General features: G+C 41.8%; 1 protein-coding gene across 2 annotated transcripts in view; it reads left to right on the top strand.

Moving 5' to 3' along the window:
* lmx1bb (LIM homeobox transcription factor 1, beta b) overlaps positions 1 to 12,652 on the top strand; it is a 65,708-nt gene extending 53,056 nt beyond the window's left edge. For both annotated transcript variants that reach the window (XM_029637689.2, XM_029637688.2), the window contains 6 exons: positions 4,338 to 4,570; positions 6,080 to 6,255; positions 7,081 to 7,158; positions 7,587 to 7,653; positions 9,858 to 10,019; positions 11,169 to 12,652. In XM_029637689.2, the coding sequence (XP_029493549.1) occupies positions 4,338 to 4,570; positions 6,080 to 6,255; positions 7,081 to 7,158; positions 7,587 to 7,653; positions 9,858 to 10,019; positions 11,169 to 11,320 (868 nt within the window). In that variant the 3' untranslated portion in view covers positions 11,321 to 12,652. The remainder of the gene's footprint in view (positions 1 to 4,337; positions 4,571 to 6,079; positions 6,256 to 7,080; positions 7,159 to 7,586; positions 7,654 to 9,857; positions 10,020 to 11,168) is intronic.
* Positions 12,653 to 19,657: the final 7,005 nt, after the last annotated feature.

Genomic DNA, 19,657 nt, shown 5'->3' with positions numbered 1-19,657 from the left:
GCATTGCTCTAACGAGGTGAGAGTCTGGGTTCTTGTGAATCTCAACTGATAGAATGTATACATGACAGAGAGAGAGGGAGAGAGTGAGGGAAGAGAGAGAAATGGTGAGAGACGTAAAGGATGGAAGGAGGAATTGTGTGGACAAAGGATTGGAAGGAGATAATGATTCCCCTGGGAGCCCTCTTAAAGGTATCTGCTGAGAGTATGTCTTCTTCTAGTGATGAGGTCCAATGCTGAGAAGGCCTGGGTAAATGTTGACACTTTGCTGCTGGAATCGTGATCATTGATCCACACAGGAGGGTCTTATGGCTAATCTGTGCGCTCAGGTGTGGCAGGAGAGAAACACAGATCCTGACTGCAAATTAAAGGAGGGACAGACGATCCTGCTGGTGGTCCTTTTTTTGGTCCCTGCTCTATCTCTGTCCTCAGTAAACATACAGGACACCTGCTCTATCTCTGTCCTCAGTAAACATACAGGACACCTGCTCTATCTCTGTCCTCAGTAAACGTACAGGACACCTGCTCTATCTCTGTCCTCAGTAAACATACAGGACACCTGCTCTATCTCTGTCCTCAGTAAACTTACAGCACACCTGCTTTATCTCTGTCCTCAGTAAACATACAGGACACCTGCTCTATCTCTGTCCTCAGTAAACATACAGGACACCTGCTCTATTTCTGTCCTCAGTAAACATACAGGACACCTGCTCTCTCTGTCCTCAGTAAGCATACAGGACACCTGCTCTCTCTGTCCTCAGTAAACATATAGGACACCTGCTCTATCTCTGTCCTCAGTAAACATACAGGACACCTGCTCTATCTCTGTCCTCAGTAAACTTACAGCACACCTGCTCTCTCTGTCCTCAGTAAACGTACAGGACACCTGCTCTATCTCTGTCCTCAGTAAACATACAGGACACCTGCTCTCTCTGTCCTCAGCAAACATACAGGACAGCGGCTGACTACACAACAAACTTCCTACCTCATCTTCCAGAGGGGTTAATATTGGCAGCAGAAGAAACCGATTGATCTTTGGCAGATAGATTTGATTGAGTCATTTGGTAATTTTTTGTCTTATGATTCATAATTATATTTATACGTTTGGATGAAAGTAATAATCTAACAATGCTGGCCCAACAACTCTTGCATCTCTTCCCTCTTGCCCCATTAGGCCTAGCCTACACTACAAACTGCAGACCCTGTTCATCTTATGTGTGGAGTCAGCACAACCAAGTTGATGTGTTTATTATAGTATTTTTATGGATCAGCGTAATCATCATAATCCACGTCTTTCTCTTGTCTCCCGCGGGCATGTTCTCCCCACCGCCTGGACCTCTATCTGCTAATCAGGTAATGTTAGGGAGGTTGAATGGCGTGCCTCCCCCTGGTCGGCCTTCACTGCTCACACACTGGTGTTGTTTTAAAGAGCATTCTTTAGGAGCTGAACTTGGAAAGGTATTAAAGCGGGATTAGGGTCCTCCACAATCCAGTGCTTGTGTCATTCAGGGAGCTGTGTTCTCTTCTCTGCACCGTGTCCCTCCACCCCCTTTCTGTTTGATTGTGGCTAGCCACGGGAGTCGGAGTGACTAGGCCTTTCAAAGGAGAGAGGTAGGGTTAAATCCCTAGTCCAGTGCTCCCTGCTAATTCCCCTTGTTCCTTAGAGAAGGATTTACTTCTGCTGCCAGCTTCTGAAAGGCCCTCTCTGCCCATCCGAAAAGTCGCCGTTGCCTTCCTGTGGAGGTGTGGTTGCCATAGAAGGGGCGTCATGCATGGATATTCCATCTGAACCCCACTGAGAATGGGGAACAGGGGCCAACAACAGGCTAGAAGTCCGGATTAGATCAGAGGACAAAGCGGGACAGGAAGATTCCAGAAGGGACAAATAGGAATTACAGCACCAAAAATAATGCAAAGTGACAGAGAGGGGAAATAGAAAAATAATGGCTTACAAGATTAGAATCAGAGAGCAAAAGAAAGAGAAAGAAAGAAGGGTCTGAATAAGAATGTTTTCATCTGGGTGAGAAGATTTGAGAGAGCGGTTGAAGGTGAATGTGCAATCCGGGACATATCAAACCATACTAACAAGTCATTTCCTCTGCCTTTATACTCTCAGACTAAGACGCCAATCATTAGCTAAACATTAGAGCTGGACCTCTGGGCTGGTCTCCACACATTCCTCCCCCAATGTCCCTCAATCCCAGCATGCAACAGTTAGACAGTCCTTCTTTCTAAAGCTATGAATGATTATTGATCTATCTTTGAAAAATCAGGTGAAAATGTGGATTTGTGTAAACAGGGATAGCCAATTTTCCAAGCAACTGCATGGTTGATCCACGAGGGCTATCAGTGTTACTGATCTCTTTTTGTTTTACGCGTATATTATTGTGGTAGACTTTGGATTTTGGATGTTTGATGTCCTTGCAATAATCTTTTGATACGCAATGTATGACTATTCATATTAGGTGATCATTAAGGTTGTATGAATAGTATATTTTGTTGTGATCGCAGTAATTTCATTGTTGAACAGATGTGCGTGATGTAGGTCAGCAGGTTGTTTTCACAAGAAGTCAGTGTGTTTGCAAAAAGTACATTTTTTAAGGGATTATCCTCAAGGTTTTTCCATAGTTGAATAATAATCTTCTTAACGTATTGTAATAAATGACAGATTAAAGGATTTCATCAACCCTACGTGTGCTAATTCTGATATCTGATATATGTTGTTTTTTCATTATAGTGAGAAAAGTTCCAATAGCCTAGTTGGTTGGAGCACAGTGTGGGAAAATTAAGGTCGGAGGCTAGTTTTCACACTCAGGTCAAATGTGTTCGACTCTTTGGATAATAATGCAATATTTTGTATTTAACATTTTATTTGGAGGTTATAATCATTCAGAAAATGTCATAGTTGCTCTATTATCAATGTCAATGATCAATTGTGTGATAATACTATTGGATAGCTTATAAAAGGACCCATCCACTGGAGTAGAACCAGTCTGATTTGTAGTACATTTACATTTATTTGTAGTACAGTCTGATTTGTAGTACAGTCTTATTTGTAGTACAGTCTGATCTGTAGTACAGTCTGATTTGTAGTACAGTCTGATCTGTAGTACAGTCTGATTTGTAGTACAGTCTGATCTGTAGTAAATGGCAGCTCAAAGATGGACCTAATATGAGATGTTGACACAAGAGACAGCAACCAAACATGTACTATCTTGTTTCAACCATGCAAACAGCTGCTCTACTGAACTGTGTGGCAGACAAACTCCCTAGCAGTTTTAAATCAGCATCTACAATAACATTAGCATGACAAAACCTTCCCTGGGTTACTCTCCCCTCATATTTGCACATATTCATCACTATCGCTCATCCCTGTCCTGTTTCAGGAGCAGATTATGTCAATTGCTGTGCTCTCTCCCTTGCACAATGAAATAGATGTTCACCAGAAATAGATAGGCGGCTGCCAGCTGTCCTCCAACCCAACGCAAACAAAGAGCACGCTAGTAAATCCAGCTTCAAGGCTGGCCAAGATCAACCACACTCTCTGTTCCTTGCTCCAGCTAATGGGGCTCCTTCTGAATGACAACAAATGAATTAAAAACTCTCCCAGCAACCAATAAAACAATACATACAGTTTTACATCTTCATGAAAGGACAGAAAGGAAGATGGAGGTGTTGTTTGGGTACTGGTAATGTTGCAATGTACCATAGAGGCTGGTTTAGGATGGCCTAAGGTGTAACCTTAGATGAGGTCTGATATGTAGGAGGAGAAGAATAAACAGATATAGTGGGTGTAGAATAGAATGGGGAGGAGACACAGTGGGCATGTTCCACTTCTAGGCATTAATCAAACGGACCATGCTGACAACCTATTGCAACAGTTACATAGGGCCAAATATATCAGATGCTAATCCGACAGAGAAACAGTGATTACGATAAACAAGTGAAAAGACATGTGTAGGGTTTTAATGTATGGATTCTAATTGAGCATTATAACTGACTGATCCCCGTGTTGGCCAGCTGTCTGAGGCTAAGAGGCATTTGGGTGCCCATGACCGAGCGCTGTTGGTGTGGCGTGGGGCTGGGGCAACCTTAGGCACTTTAACACATGAGCTCTAGTCAAAAGAATCACTTACTGGTACTGGCTGCCCACAGGATCAGCCCACAGCCTCCTGCCCCCTGCCCCCAAACCCTCTTAATCAAAAGCCCATGGTGACAGGCCAAGCTAGGGAGACTAAGTAGACCCCCTTGACTCTGTGATGAAATAATAATATTAATGTTACATACATTTTCAATGCATCAATTAGTAATGGTACCTTTTCTCTCATCTTCTTCCGTAGATTGTTTGCCACCAAGTGCAGTGGATGCCTGGAGAAGATCGCCCCCACAGAGTTTGTGATGCGTGCTCTGGAGTGTGTGTACCACTTAAACTGCTTCTCCTGCTGTGTGTGTGACCGGCAGCTGAGGAAAGGGGATGAGTTTGTCCTGAAGGAGGGCCAGCTGCTGTGTAAGAGTGATTATGAGAAGGAGAAGGACCTGCTCAGTTCTGTCAGCCCAGACGATTCTGACTCAGGTAGGACCAAATCATTTCCAAGACCAAATCCTATCCCAAAAACATATTCTGGTTGAGACACCCAGTCTTTTGTGATTCATTTTATTCTAATGGATATTATGGGCAGTGAGCAGAAGCCAATCTGTATTAATGGCTGTTAGGTTCCTGTGTGGGCGGGCTGTTGTGCTGGAAGGAATATAATCAGTGTATCATGTTGACTGACGGGAGGATTTGGGGTCTTTCTGCGGAGGGCCGAGCGTAGCTCCTCTTATCTGCTTCTCTGTGTTCCTTGCATCCTCGCCTCGCCTCCACACAGTGAGGCATCTCGCCAAGCCTTACTGTTCAGACCCATCTGGCTCTCATTTAAACACACACACAAAGGCAGATAATTTATCAAACCGTCTGTGCCTGTGTACACTTTTGTCAACTTATAGGAATATTTGTTTAACTTCCGCGCTTCGTTTTCTCCCATTGTATCACACTGGTATTTTATGGAGGGTCTCCAAAATTCAAGAGTTGACATGAACAGAGTATAACCTTGACGTATGCAGCAGACAGAATGTTGAAATCAACTGGAGAAATGCCGTTTGGCCTACTACACCACACTATTTACAGTAGAGATGATCAGAACCAGATGACAGCTTACAGAACGGAACCATGATGTGTGCATCTCTAAGCAATCACTGGAAGCCCACATCATTTGTTGCTTGAATTGACATTGCTGCTGCTTCTGAGAACACTGCCTTTCACTCACACAGGCCTTGTATTATCTTACTAATGCATTGGGGATACAATATTCAACACAGGAGTCAAAGCCATTATGTTTAGTGTTATAATTATGATTATCTTTCTATTACACTGATATTGCTTATTAGATTAGCAGACTATTTTGATGATAAAGCAATTTAGCTAGTTTGTTAAGATAGCACTTAATGTGTGCCAATAGAGAGAAACATCAAGATCCCTTTATGGACACATTTAATTACCATAGACAATAAAATCTACATCAGCTTTCCACCTTTTGGTAACTTTTGCAATTTGTTTCTTTATGCATAGCGTCCTTTCAGTCTTTTTGTCTTTTGGGACCCAATGTGCATTTTCCTTTTATTTTGAGTTTGTGTGGTTCTAAAATATATATTTCCCATTTCCTTTGATATCTTGAGTTAATTTCCCATGCCTTTTCATCTTGGGGTGGATCTGCTATGTAGGATTCTTATCAAAGATTTATTTGGTGTAAAACAACCATTGTAATGAATTACCAATGACACAATGTCAAATCTAATGACAAATGTGCATTTTTCATTATGCTTTTCAGTCCTCTGAATGTCTAATCGTGCATGTGGCCTAATGTTTTTGTAATAAATTGAAATTAAAACCACATGTGTCTCCATTCGTTATGGATACAGTTGTGGAGTCTGAATCTCTTGGAATTGAAAAGAACAGACCATATATTTATCAGTAGACTGTCAGGGATGTTGTCAGCTCAAACCCATGCTGATATTGGTGAAAAATGTCTGTCTATCTATGCAGAGAAAAGTGACGATGACGATGTGGATATCAAGCAGGAGAAAGGCACGGGAGGCCAGGGGAAGGGAGATGATGGGAAAGACCCCAGGAGGCCCAAGCGGCCACGCACCATTCTGACCACTCAGCAGAGACGAGCTTTCAAAGCCTCCTTCGAGGTGTCCTCCAAACCCTGCAGAAAGGTGAGGCCCTTTCCTGTCCTTCACATGACCTGATCTCTGCCACAGCAGCTCTACTCTCACCAGACAGACAGACAGACACATACAATACCACTGTCTGCCTACTGAACACTGAACAGAGCTGAAAACTAACACTCTAACACTGCTGGCTGCAGTTTGAGCTCAAAAGTAGCTGAGGAACAAGTTTATGTACAGAAAATTACCTGTAAGAATGGCCTACATTGGAAAACCTACTTGAAATGTCTGCATGGCTACATTATACACACATTGTGAACTGAAACCTGGGTTTTGTGAAACAAAATCAATCTTTTAAGCTTGCTTTGACGTGCTTTGGTGGTATACGGTCGATACAAATCCACACTAATATTTTAGAATATCCCCCTGGACAGACTGGCATGTGGAGAATTGGATGCATGCCATGAGGCCTACAGTAGTTTTACAAATCAAATTCTCAAATTCAAAAAATCTCCAGCACCTCAGAGCTGTGCTTTGAAGTGGCAAGCAGCACTCTGGTCTGTGTTAACTGAGGTAGAGGGTAACGCAGCCCGCCTGCCCTGCGCCAAATGACATTCTGAGAGAGAGGAACTGCATTTAGCGTAGGCCCTAAAAGCATTCACTGCACTCGGTCCAGAGCTTTGAAGAGGCAGTAACCAAGCAGTCCAAAAAGACCGCCACATTAATTCAACATTTGAAATCAAAGAAAATAGAGGCAAGGCGCCCACTTGGAAATATGCCACACAAAAAATAAAAAAGCACATACGATTCCAATCTGTAGTTAAGTTTGTTTTCTTGTATGATGTTGAAATGCTTTTGTGTTGACTATTAAAGGTGAGGGAGACTCTGGCTGCTGAGACAGGTCTCAGTGTTCGTGTGGTACAGGTGTGGTTTCAAAACCAGAGAGCCAAGGTGAGAGCATGACCACCCCAAAGGCAGTGTTATTTGAGATAATGATGTTATTTGTTACTAATGAAGAGAACAAAGTAACAACAGCAATGGTGCACATGGATTGGCTGGAAAGGGCATAACATTACTTACTCTAAAACAGCTATCAAATCACCACAGCTATCAACGATAAATTGAACTTTTTCATTGCATTCCTTTCAACTCTGTAAAGTTAAAGTGCAATGCTTGCAAATCTACCTCAGTCTTCCATTAGATGTCTCCACCCACTGCCTTTTTTGATATTATCTTCAAAAGCCTTTGATAATGAAGTACAGTCAGATATGTGTTCCTGTAGTTCACTCAGGGGTGAGTAACAAGGAGCATCATTTTCAAATTAAGAAGAGCACATGTTAGTTTGGGGAGTACATTAAAACTCTGTCTCCTTCTTTCAGATGAAGAAGCTGGCAAGAAGACAGCAGCAGCAACAGGAACAACAGAATTCTCAACGGCTTGGCCAAGGTACAGTACACAGCCTTCAGTTCAGCCTGAAATAGGGCAACACCCACTGTCCCAGTATCCTTTTTAATAGCGGTTTCAGTAGTTTAAAAACAGCTGTTATTACCATGATTTTAGACAGTTATTTTGCATTTGACATGATGTTTAAATGGTGATCTGGGATTATCACATAGCAGAAATTAAAATGATGTTTCAGCCGGCTAAACGTGTAGCATGACACTTCAATGAGAAGCACAGAGGCAGGATAATCACATACTGTACACCACAGCTCTGTGTGACCACTCTAAAACATGGCATTAATTGAGGAACATGCGAACCATGGGAGTAGAACGGTCGTAATAGCTTCTGCTCATGTGTGACCCCCCTCATATTATCCCTAGTGTCCACTGGTGTGCGGAGGTGGAGGAGGCTAGCTAGCGTCTGTGGCCCCAGTCAGGCGTGGTACAAGGGAGACCGTGTCTACTGTGTGTGTGGGTGGGGAGATTTACAACTCAAACCCGGTTAAGCATCCTTGTAAATTAGATGACCTGTTCTGTGTGAGTACTGTAGTCTGCATGCTGTAGCCAGGTCCAACTCTCGTGTCCCCGTTCAGATACTGCATCTCAGGTAGCCTAGTGGTTAGAGTGTTGGGCCAGTAACCAAAAGGTTGCTGGGTTGAATCCTTGACCTGACAAGGTAGAAATCTGTTGTTCTGCCCCTAAACAAGGCAGTTAACCCACTGTTCGCTGGTAGGCTGTCATTGTAAATAAGAATTTGTTCTTAACTGACTTGCCTAGTTAAATAAAGTTTAAATAAAATAAAAATAAAATGATGTCATACACACAGGAAGTTAGAGCCACACCAACATGTGTTCACAGACAATCTTCAAAGCAAATAAAAACAGAGGAAAATAAAGAAATATTGCAGATAATGCCATGGGAACACACTGCCAGGCAAAATACCTAAAGCAGTTGTAAAATGTTTACAAAGCATATTAGATTGGGATTTTTAATTAAATTAAATGGTGGTAATGATATCATTCCAGTCATAGACAAAAGCTTAATTGGAAAGGCATACATCCACTATGGAGGAAGCATCTCACAAAATATGGTAAGAAAACACAAGAATTATAACAGTGAGAAGGAAGAATCAAAACCAGGTATACCCTAGACATAAGATTCACGATTTAAGAGATGTTGCACTAGAGAAATTACAGTTTTACAAGTTAAAGGAGCGCTATATTTATTTTCTGTGGAAATCCCAAGGCTTACATTGACATTGTATTACTGAACAGACCGACATTGCCTTGGTACCGAAAAGCCATGAAGATCATTGAATCATTTTCGGATTCAGTATAAACTTAATGTAATAATGCTTTCATTTTATGGACCAGTTTGTAAAACTGACCTCGTGGTGTGTTAATTTATGGACCTTTTGTCATGCCCTGAAATCCCCAAAAGTGCATACTGTGGATAGGATAGAATGGGAGGAGATTTACAGTGCCTTTCAGCAGGACAATAACCTAAAACACAAGGCCAAATCTATACTGGATTTGCTTACCAAGTAGACAATGAATGTTCCTGAGTGGCCGAGTTACAGTTTTGACTTTAAACTACTTGAATATCTATGGCAAGACCTGAAAATGGTTGTCTAGCAATGATCAAACATGTTTTCACTTTGTCATTATGGGGTATTGTGTGTAGATTGGTGATTTCTTTCTTTATTTAATCCATTTTGAATTCAGGCTGTAATAACAAAATGTGGAATAAGTCAAGGGGTGTGAATACTTTCTGAAGGCAGTGTATGTATTTAAGATAACAAAATCCACTCTGTGCTGTTAACTTAAACAAGAAAAAATCTCAAGAACATATAAAACTTCTGGAACTAAAAATAAATGAATGACAGACATCTTTTCACAAGGGCTCACCAATGTAAAGGAAAGTGCAGGGTGGTGAGCTCCAGTCTTAAAGCAACAAGGGCTGTGTGTGTGTCCCACTCACCTCTGAGTGAGTCAAGAGCAGCCATCTATCAGGAAATGCTGGGAGAATCTCCATTGGCCACAGCAGAGCAGGGAGGGTTTCCATGGAGACAGTGCTTTTGGTCTAGTTTTTATATTAGATTTAGAGTCGATGGCTTTCCTTCCAGCTGAAAAATGCGTATCAGATAAATGCCTCTTCCACAACAGTCTTAATGTAAACTCTTTCTCTGTGTGGTTGGCTGTGTTACAGAGGTGATGTCCAATCGGATGGAGGGCATGATGAACTCCTTCACGCCACTGGCCCCACCCCAGCAGCAGCTGGTTGCCATGGATCAGAACGGCTACAGTACGGACCCCTTCCAGCAGGGCCTCACCCCCCCACAGATGCCCGGAGACCACATGAACCCATATGGTGAGCATCAGTCCCCCTGCCCCTCTACTCAACCTCACACACTCCCCAGTGTGGGACACGTGTTCAGGCCACAGACCTCTGGTTTAGGCATATCGCACAAAGTACAAGCACCCCCCCCCCCCACCCCCCAACCCCACATGGGATGACACAAACAAGCCACTGGTTTATTTTGAAGTTCATTTTGAAATCAATCCAACATGTTTTCTACTACCCTCCTACTCCCACCCCACAATCACTCGCTATATTCTCTCTATGCATGGGGTTTGGTGACATGCTCTGGTATGTTATCTAAAAGTTTGCATTGCGGACTATGTGAAGAGCTTTTAGATAATCCAAAGGGCTTGCGGTAAATTATAATCAAAACAATGGTGACCATGATGAGTATAGTAATGTGCCACGATGCAAAATAACAATTTTATGAGATTAATATGTGACAATCAGAGGGATGCAGCTGCAAGCAAGAAAAAACTCATATTTGAATCTATCTTGAATCTGTTGTTTTATTCTTCCCTTTACTTACACGGGATGAAACGTGTAGAAGAGAATTCTGACCAATGTCTCCAACCCCATAAAGATAGCTTCTTCAACTTGATATCATTTTTTAAGCCACCATTTTGTTTTTTGCAATTGCAACACCCAAAGTCCCAGTCTCATCACACTCCCTCTATTTTTATGGGATAAATAGAGGGAAGGATGATATTGCCAACACATTAAACGATATGCCTCTTCATCACTCTGTCCCCGTCTTGTGTAACAGTGTCATTAAAATCTGGAGTGCAATAAAGTTAACAATTCCCGCAAGGAAAATAATAGGACAAGAAATGATGAGATGCATATTAAGTTCTTTGTTGACATGTTCCTCTCAGATCTATAGTAACTGTCCCAGGGAGGCAGGACAATGACTTCAGAGAGTTATTGTCAAAACAGTTATCAGAATTACACTAGTATGTAATAACAATAATTCAAAGTGGGATTCAAGACTAACAATTATTCATTTTCAAGACAGTCATAAATACAGTACATCATCAGTATTATCAGTGCAATTGGAAGTTGCAGTTTGCTTTTATTCAATGTGCCATGTTTAGTATTTATTTTTTATGTACATGATTATATTCTTGCAACTTATTTTTCTCTTTCTCTTCTTTACAGGTAATGACTCAATTTTCCATGATATAGACAGCGACACATCTTTAACCAGCCTCAGTGACTGCTTCATGGCATCTTCGGAAGTGAATATGCAAGCACGTGTGGGACCCATTGACCGACTCTATTCCATGCAGAACTCTTACTTTGCATCATGAAAGAACCACATATAGAAATGATGTTATGTAATATAGCAGATCATCCACAAAATCTGCTCCTCAACTTCCTCAACTGCCTCACATCAAGGAGTTTCCACACTGCTATGGACAAGACATAAGCAACAACCTCTTCCAGTGACTCCTGGATCATTTGCAGACAATGGACTCAAAGAGAGAGAAACTAGTTTCTCAACCGTGAAGATTCCCTGGGATGATTCTATTTTCTCCTCCTTTCTAGAGATTATTTGTAGCATATTTGTATAGTACTGTCACAGAAGTAGCACATCTTTCTTTGTCCACCTAAAGAAATTTAATTGAGCCACTGATTTAAAAAAAAAACTCTTACCAAATACTACAAGCCTACCAGTTCTCATAATGCATGACTCCATAGTTAATCGTATGACCATAAAAGTGAAAAACCCTTAAAAAAATCATGTGAATTTTTGAGATGTCAGAATGTGGTTTTGAACTCCATGTCCTCTTTATAATGCGTTCAGCTTGATCACATTGATAGTTCTAGCCCTAAAGAGAAGATATGGTGTTCATAGTAAATAGACAGTGTGTTCACAAGAGAGGACGTGAGTGTGTATTTGTCCGGGCGTCGACATATACACCTTTTGAAAAATAAATATGGAGTGTAATGTCTGTTTAGTGTAAATACTTTCCCAAACCGATTGGTTGTGCATGTAAACATGGAAAACATTATATTTATTTAACTATAACATGCTCTTGAAGGTACTTGTGAATCTGAAAAGCTTTATTTAAAAGGATAATATTTTGTTATGTAACTAATGAGTACCAGTGGAGGCTGCTGAGGGGAGGAAGGGTCATAATAATGACTGGAATGGAGTCAATGGAATGGTATCAAAAACATAGGGTATCAATGGGTTTGATACCATTCCATTCACTCCATTCCAGCCATTATTAGCAGCCTCCACTGGTGAGTACATGATTATTAAAATGAATTTGTATGCCATTTAATTATGAACCAACCATAACCCTTTTTTTCAGCCAAGCTGTAAATGAGCAAAATTGTGCTATTTATTTTGTACAGATTTGAGACCATGTCAAATGTACATTTTTAATGTTAAGAAATTGCTAAATTACCAAAGTCAATTGGTTCATTGAATAAACAATATTTCCATCTCCTGATAATAGCTTAATTCATGCTACACTAAAACATTGTTGTACTCAAAAGACTAAACCTCATAATAGCAAATTCAACATTGTATTGTGTATTTTCATTGTATAGTAATAGTTCAAGCGACTGAACTCAAGGTTTATTTTTTATTTTTATTAAACTCTGTGAATGGATGAAATTTGCAATTGCAACCATGTTCGTTTTTGATTTTATTGAGAGAAGGAGCGAGAAAGAGAGAGAGTTGGGGGGGGGGGGGGAGAGCATTTAGTTTATTATCTATTTCACTTGCTTTGACAATGTAAACATATGTTTCCCATGCCAATAAAGCCCTTAAATTGAATTGAGAGAAGAGGGAGGGAGAGAGGGGGGAAATGGGTCATTTGGGTGACTGAAAAAGAGAGCAGGATACTGTAGCATGGCTTGAGTAGGCTCCAGACACACCCCAGCAGCTGCTTGAATGTAGGCTAGATACCACCTGGGTGATCCTTCATCTCCCTGACAGCCCCTCAATAAGGTCAGGCAAGCTGACACTTCCTCCAGAGCCTTGCCTCCTGCTTACTGCCTACAGTCTCTTCTAATCTGAGCTCTATTTTATCATACTAAATGAGGTGATACTTCTGTCCATTCAATTGTATAGTCCTCCTCATCCTCCCATTCTATGTCCTTTTATGACTGCAGGTTGACATTCTGCGAACAGTGAATCACATGTGATTGTATATTTGTTTAGCTTTTAGCTGCTGTGGTCAGGATGTTCACTTCTATTTTTTAAAATCATAACTGGGTAGTAAATGCCCTTTCTTTTTTTTGCTGTGTGTTTGCTTCTGTGCTTCATGCACAGCGTACATGAGAGTGTGTGTCACGTTGGTATGAATGATTCGGGAGACAGGCTCAGGAAATGTGTAATCGTTTTTTTTTATTAAGCCCAAATTATGGGGTGCCGTGAAAAGGCACGGGGACGAAGACCAAACAAACACTATACAAAACACAGGGTTGAAACCCAAACAAAAGAGTGAGGAGTACCTCGAATAAATAACACATGCGTAAAATCATTAACACACGGGACCAGACCCGTAATCATCTACCCAATCCAGAAGGGCACGAAAGCCCAAAACACACAGCACAGGTACTCACACGCACCAACGGACATAGTAACATTAATCGACAACCCAATGGAAACCAAAGGGCACATATATACAAATACTTATCAGTGGGAATAGGGAACAGGTGTGCGTGATGAAAGTTCCGGAGGGATCCGTGACAGTGAGTGAGTGAGTGAGTGAGTGAGTGAGTGAGTGAGTGAGTGAGTGAGTGAGTGAGTGAGTGAGTGAGTGAGTGAGTGAGTGAGTGAGTGAGTGAGTGAGTGAGTGAGGTATTAAATAAATGTCCACCTGAAGACAACTCCACAGCAGCTAGAACAATGCGTGTGAGATCTACTGCTGTGACGGTGACGACCGAGGCTTGGAGGGCTTGTGGTGTGAGTGAGCTGCTGAAGGCCTCCTCTCTCTGGGACAGTAGTATATCTCTTCCTTATCAACCTAGAGATCTGACATCACAGGTGTTGGCAGGTATAGGGTCGTTCGTCTTCCCCTGTCTCTCTGTTATTATCCTGCCACTCCTTAAAGGAGCATCACTTACATTACCACTTCAGCTCAAACACCTCAGTGTCTACAGATACAAATGACAGGGAAATGGGTACCACCCATATCACCTTGTTAATCTATGTGAGTTATGGCCCCTGGCTGAATTGCTGTCATTTCTCCACTATGACAGTCCTACCATAGCCAAATGCAGTTGCCATTTCTTCTGTACAATATTAGCTAAAATCCTTTTAATATATGTGTGGTATTATTAGTATGTTAGGAATGATTTATTATAGATTAACTAAGACTCTGTACAGCTGTGAGGAGATACAGTATGTCCAGGGAACATGCCTCATAATGTCTCCTCTCAGGAAGCGGGTTGAAGTGATGGGCTCAATGGGCTGAGTCATGAGTACTGATTACAGAGTGAAAGCCACAGCAAACTGGGATGACAAAGGAGCCTCATTTACAGTAAACACACAGGGAGCTGGCACACCCACTGAGTGTTTGCATTTCAAAAAGACTGTTGGTCAGGACCTCACCTAGTAGACATCAGGCCAGGTGAACCCACAGTGTAGGGCTCTGACGACAACGGTAAGCTCAGTTACCAGCAAACACAAGCATGTAGTGTGATATACTGTACTGTATAGTACTTTACTGTGCAGAGTTGACATCATGTTTATTCATGTTGGATTCCATTATTTGAAGATGTTATATCATATTAGTGAATATCACAATATTTTAAACCTTTTCACTCTTAGGCACTTCTGGATCTCAATAATGTACTGGTTGTTTAAGCTTTTCCCAACCATAATTCCTTATTCCATCCACATGCCTTCATATCCTGTCATTTCAAACCACAAACTGCTTATTGTCATTAATAATGTACCGCTCATCATCAACACAAACCTGAGATTCTAGCTTCTCAAATTAGAGCGGAACTAATCAAGGCAAAACAGTGCAGGCAGTAGTTCCCTGTATCACTGTCTGCTGTGAGATTCAGCTCGCCCAGAGACGTCCCTGGGACTAGTGGGGTGGCCTGGGCAAGAAAACACCACTCCTGAAACATGAGCTGACCTCTACCACTCACACACACCCTCACACACACTCTCATACACACATTTCCACTCTGTTAACCGTTGGCCTCCGTAGAGTTTTCACACATTTTCACCACTGCCGCTCTGGCACCACATAGGAAATTAGTCCAGCGACAATATTTTCATTCGATTACCAAAATCCCCCATTTTCCACCTGAGAGACAGTTGTAGGCCTGTTTTTTTCTTCTAGATGTTTTCTTTACATTCCGCCCCAAGAAAAAACATATGTATGGTCCTGTTTGTTTATCCAAAGTATTAAATGAATAGCTACATACATTTTTAGCAGCAGGCCTCTTAAGAACACAGCATGGCTGAAGACAATCCATAGTGCTACAGTATGTGTCAGTCAGTGACCTTACAACCATCCTCTCTCCATCACTCAAATCAGAAGAGGCCCTTCACGAATGAATCTACTGTAACAGATGACTGGGTTTGCTCTGAATATGCCACAATACATTGTTTTTATCTGACTATTGTTTTCATATCCACAGCATATTTTAACACAATGAGGTCCTTTAAGGCGTATTTTATCCCCATTATTTCCCAACCTTACAATTAGAAGCGACCGAGACCACATTTCCCTCAGCCCAATTAATTACAGGCTGGGCCTAAGACAATCAGGCCTCTGTGGTCTCACTACTGTCTGGATCTCCCTGCTCCCAGCACAATCATCTGAGTTCAGCCCAAGTCCAACTGGGGAGCAGAGGAGCTTCTCTCCGTTTTTGTTGAGCACTTTTCATTGCTTGTGGTTAACTGTTAGGGAGAATGGTGGTAACCAATATCTGACTCTGACACTTTCTTCAAGCCAGTCATTTTCTTGAAGAAAGAGTCCTGAAGGGCCCTGTATGTGATGAGCACACGACTGAGGCTGACTGACTGTGCTCGTAAACAAATAGAGAGGTCATAGCCTGCTATCCAGCCAGGTACCGCCCCCCCCCCCAGAGAAGCTTTGAGTTCAGGCTCTCAATCCAAAAACACCACGCTCTTCCACAGATACTGTATGAAACTATTTGTGTCGTGGGAGGCTGGTCAACTCTGTGTCCTTTTGCTGAGAAAGAAATGGAATGGGATTTACCTCTCCGTGCCCAGAGGTGTAGACATAGCCTTGGATAGCCCCAGTAATCCTCCCACGCTATTGGACACCATCTGTTTTTCTGATTTTTCAGCATTATTAGTCCTTATTTGTACACGGCCGAGGAATGCAGTCTGACTGTTTGAAGTCTGAGGAGGATGGTGAGGCCAGGGGCAATGGATGTAGTAGAGATAACCTCCGGGGCTAACACAAGCCAGCACCCCTAACCTCCTGGAGATCCACCTTTAATGCTGCCCTACAATCCCCAAACACTTTTCTGCCACAGACATTTTTGGACTCCCTCATGGGAATTGTATGTCTTGCAAACTAGAACAATAGATTGACCGGGGACCTCAATTTATAGAATAAGAATGACTATAGGAAGAGTTTTCCATTTGCTACGTCTAATTAAAATGGACATACAGACAGTAGTATGCTCCTATTATGAAACCTAAGAAAGGCTATTCAATGTGGATAAAGAGAAGATAATTGGAAAACCTAATATCTTGCTTGTGGTCTTAACTTTAATTAGAGGTTTGTTAGAACACTATGCAGTGGCAAAGTTATTGCTTGCATGCAGGGTAAATAAGTTGATTTATCTTTCACTATAGTGTTTGATAACCATGAAATGCAATGTAAACTGATACCTGTGTGCTTACCATTATTACATGACTTGACGTACCTTTTTGCAAATACACAGGACACTGACATTTACTGAGCTAACTTCTAACAAATTAAAGTTCACCTCTGCTGTTGTATTGGATGGACATACGTCAAAAGGGAACACAGAATTAAACCTGTCACCGCGTTTTCTCTCTAGATAAGCTGTCTGTTAACCACAAGACTTGGAAGGGAGTGTGTGTCTGCAGTTTCATATTACTCAGGCAGTTTACAAACTGTCAAATAAAGAGCTCTATTTAAGTATTTTATTCCGTCTCATTTTCTTAAAAAAAAAATGGCTTCATGTAACGGAGAGACATAATCAGTTTCATTTGATAGCCTGTTAAAGCCCGATGCCTTCTGCACTCTGTGATCCTATCACACTTGTATAGCTGAAACTGAATAGGAGACAACTTGTCCAGGCACACTCAGGGCAGGGAGGAGTCAGATGACCGGCTCGCAGCAGACTGGGTCCCTCCAGACAGCGCATCTAGTCCTCTGGGAAGTAGAAGAGACCTTTCAGTTACCCTGAGATGTAGCACAGGACAAGGTGTTTAGGCTCTCTGCTATATTTCACCCCACGATGTTTTGACAGAAATAGCCATTGGCTAATAAATCACAGGTACTGTAGGCATAGAACTTGCCGTAGACAGTAAATCCTAAAGTCAACAGCCAATAACTGGTAAACTAAACTGGCAGGAATTCTGCATTTGGCGCACATCCTGTCATGTACATTCTATTTACTACATACATACGCTTAATACCTCCAATAAGAGACCATTTTTCTCTGCTTCCTGTAGGCCATTGCTGACTTGTAAAGACATACATTTGCCTCTGTTCTTTATAAGGGAAGTTATAAAAAGCAAGCCTGTCCTTAAGGTCTATATTTGTTTACATAAATGAGCTTAAGTTGTTGTTCATGCCCAAAGGTCTTTGACAAATAGTAAATCTGCAGAGTGCAAAACTTTGTTCTCCTAACCTGTATCATTCAAATCAGCTGATGTCTCGTGTTTGCAGCATCTTTTGCACATATGTCATGAAATAATGTACTCTGATAGAATTGCAATAAACAATGAAATAATCTACTTTTATCTTACTTTATATATTGACCAGTTTTAGAAGAATGTCCTTAGGTCAGTATAAATAATTCAATTTCCTAACAAGGGCAGGAGGGATAGTTCTCTCACAGAGAGCGGTGAGGGTCTTCCTTTTCAAGCTTTATCACGTCAGTATCATTGTGAGCCATACTGTATGACATTCTGAGGGGACTAGCTACAGTAGTAAGGACCTTTGGGCCATGTTGAAGTGAAATGGTCCAAGGGATTAACTACACCCAGACAAGTCATGCAATGAATCCACAAGAATCTAATTGGCTGACCTCAATTATTTAAGCCCTCGTTAAACCCCACGCTGGAATCCTGCTTAACTCCAGTTGCAGTGACAAAGCTAACAGTGCAAACCTAAGGACTTTTGGGCTGGATTCTGGATCTTGTCACGTCACCCTAAGTGATCTATGTATGACCTAATTGACCTATCTGATAACGGGTGTTTTCTCAGAGAGGATAGAGGTCCCTACCACTGTCACTTGCGTGCCCTTCCCTCTGACCTGCTCTGAGATATTATGAAGGCTCCGGAGTTTTTGTCAGGACAGCAATGCTATTATTTTAATGTGAATGTGAATGTGTTTTCCATACATGTCTCATAGGATGGATGAATATATATAATGTAAAACACAATCATGATTCCTTGTGCCTCCTCAGAGAGTCTTCTCTCTGTGTCTGTGTCCTCCCAGACCGTATTGACTGTATCAGAGGCCTGACTGAACCCCAGTACCTTCTTCTCTCAGCTTACCAACCGGAGCACCACACCAGAAGACCGTTACTCTCAGATGGGCAGCTTTGACTGGCTTTGACAGCTTTATTATAGGGCTTTAAACATCCCAAATAAACCTCAGATGAACAGCCCCGCCAAACTTTTCTTCAAAAGGTTAGGACATTCACTATATGGATTTTTATGGGCTTTCTTAAATGTCATGGTTTAATAATTAACTGTGTGGTCGTTTTGGAGAGAAATTGCACTTTTGCAATGTCTCTGAGTATGGTGAAGTTAAGTGTTGCTATTGTTTGTCTTCTCCATATATATTTTGGGGGATTAACTGGTGGATGTAATAACATATTCATCTCAATAGATCCATGTTAATATTTAGACATAGAACACCACCACATGTACAGTATGTCAAATCATTTGACATGTCTTTGATCTCCATGTTATATAAACCTCAATCTCATTGATTGTTTACCTGTCAGTGTTGGGGTGGGGATGCATTATCATTTAATATAGTATATGTTTCTAGCCGGAGCAATAATCTCTGGTTCCAGATTACATCCTAGCGCAGATATCAAAGGACGTGACCTTCCAGAATGACCTTTTTATGTATACGTTCTGTCGGTGTGTCTACTCATCCGGCTGCAGCGGTCCATGCATTTGTGTGTGTGAGGCTTGAGTTTCACAGACCCTCCCTCTAGTCCTACTCCTCCTCGCTTGGTGCGGTCAGACCGTCACATCAGTGAGGCAAAGCAGGCAATGGAAAGTCAAGGTCGTGATGGATCGGTTCCTCCCGGGCATTTACTGGTTCTCTCCCAAGGTGGAGGTACATGGGTTCACATGGCTCTGTTCCCCACCTCCCTGCATGTCATCAGACTCCCTGTACCCTCCTGATGGAAAGCTCTCTGTTGACTTCCTCTGCTGAAAGGGAGGCCTGACAAGCTATATGGCGTTGAGCGCTAA

The sequence above is a fragment of the Oncorhynchus nerka genome, linkage group LG27 (assembly GCF_034236695.1).
Source record: "Oncorhynchus nerka isolate Pitt River linkage group LG27, Oner_Uvic_2.0, whole genome shotgun sequence".
NCBI classification, from domain to species: domain Eukaryota; kingdom Metazoa; phylum Chordata; class Actinopteri; order Salmoniformes; family Salmonidae; genus Oncorhynchus; species Oncorhynchus nerka.
Note: the sequence above shows the minus strand (reverse complement) of the source record. Positions and strands in the feature narration are given on the sequence as shown.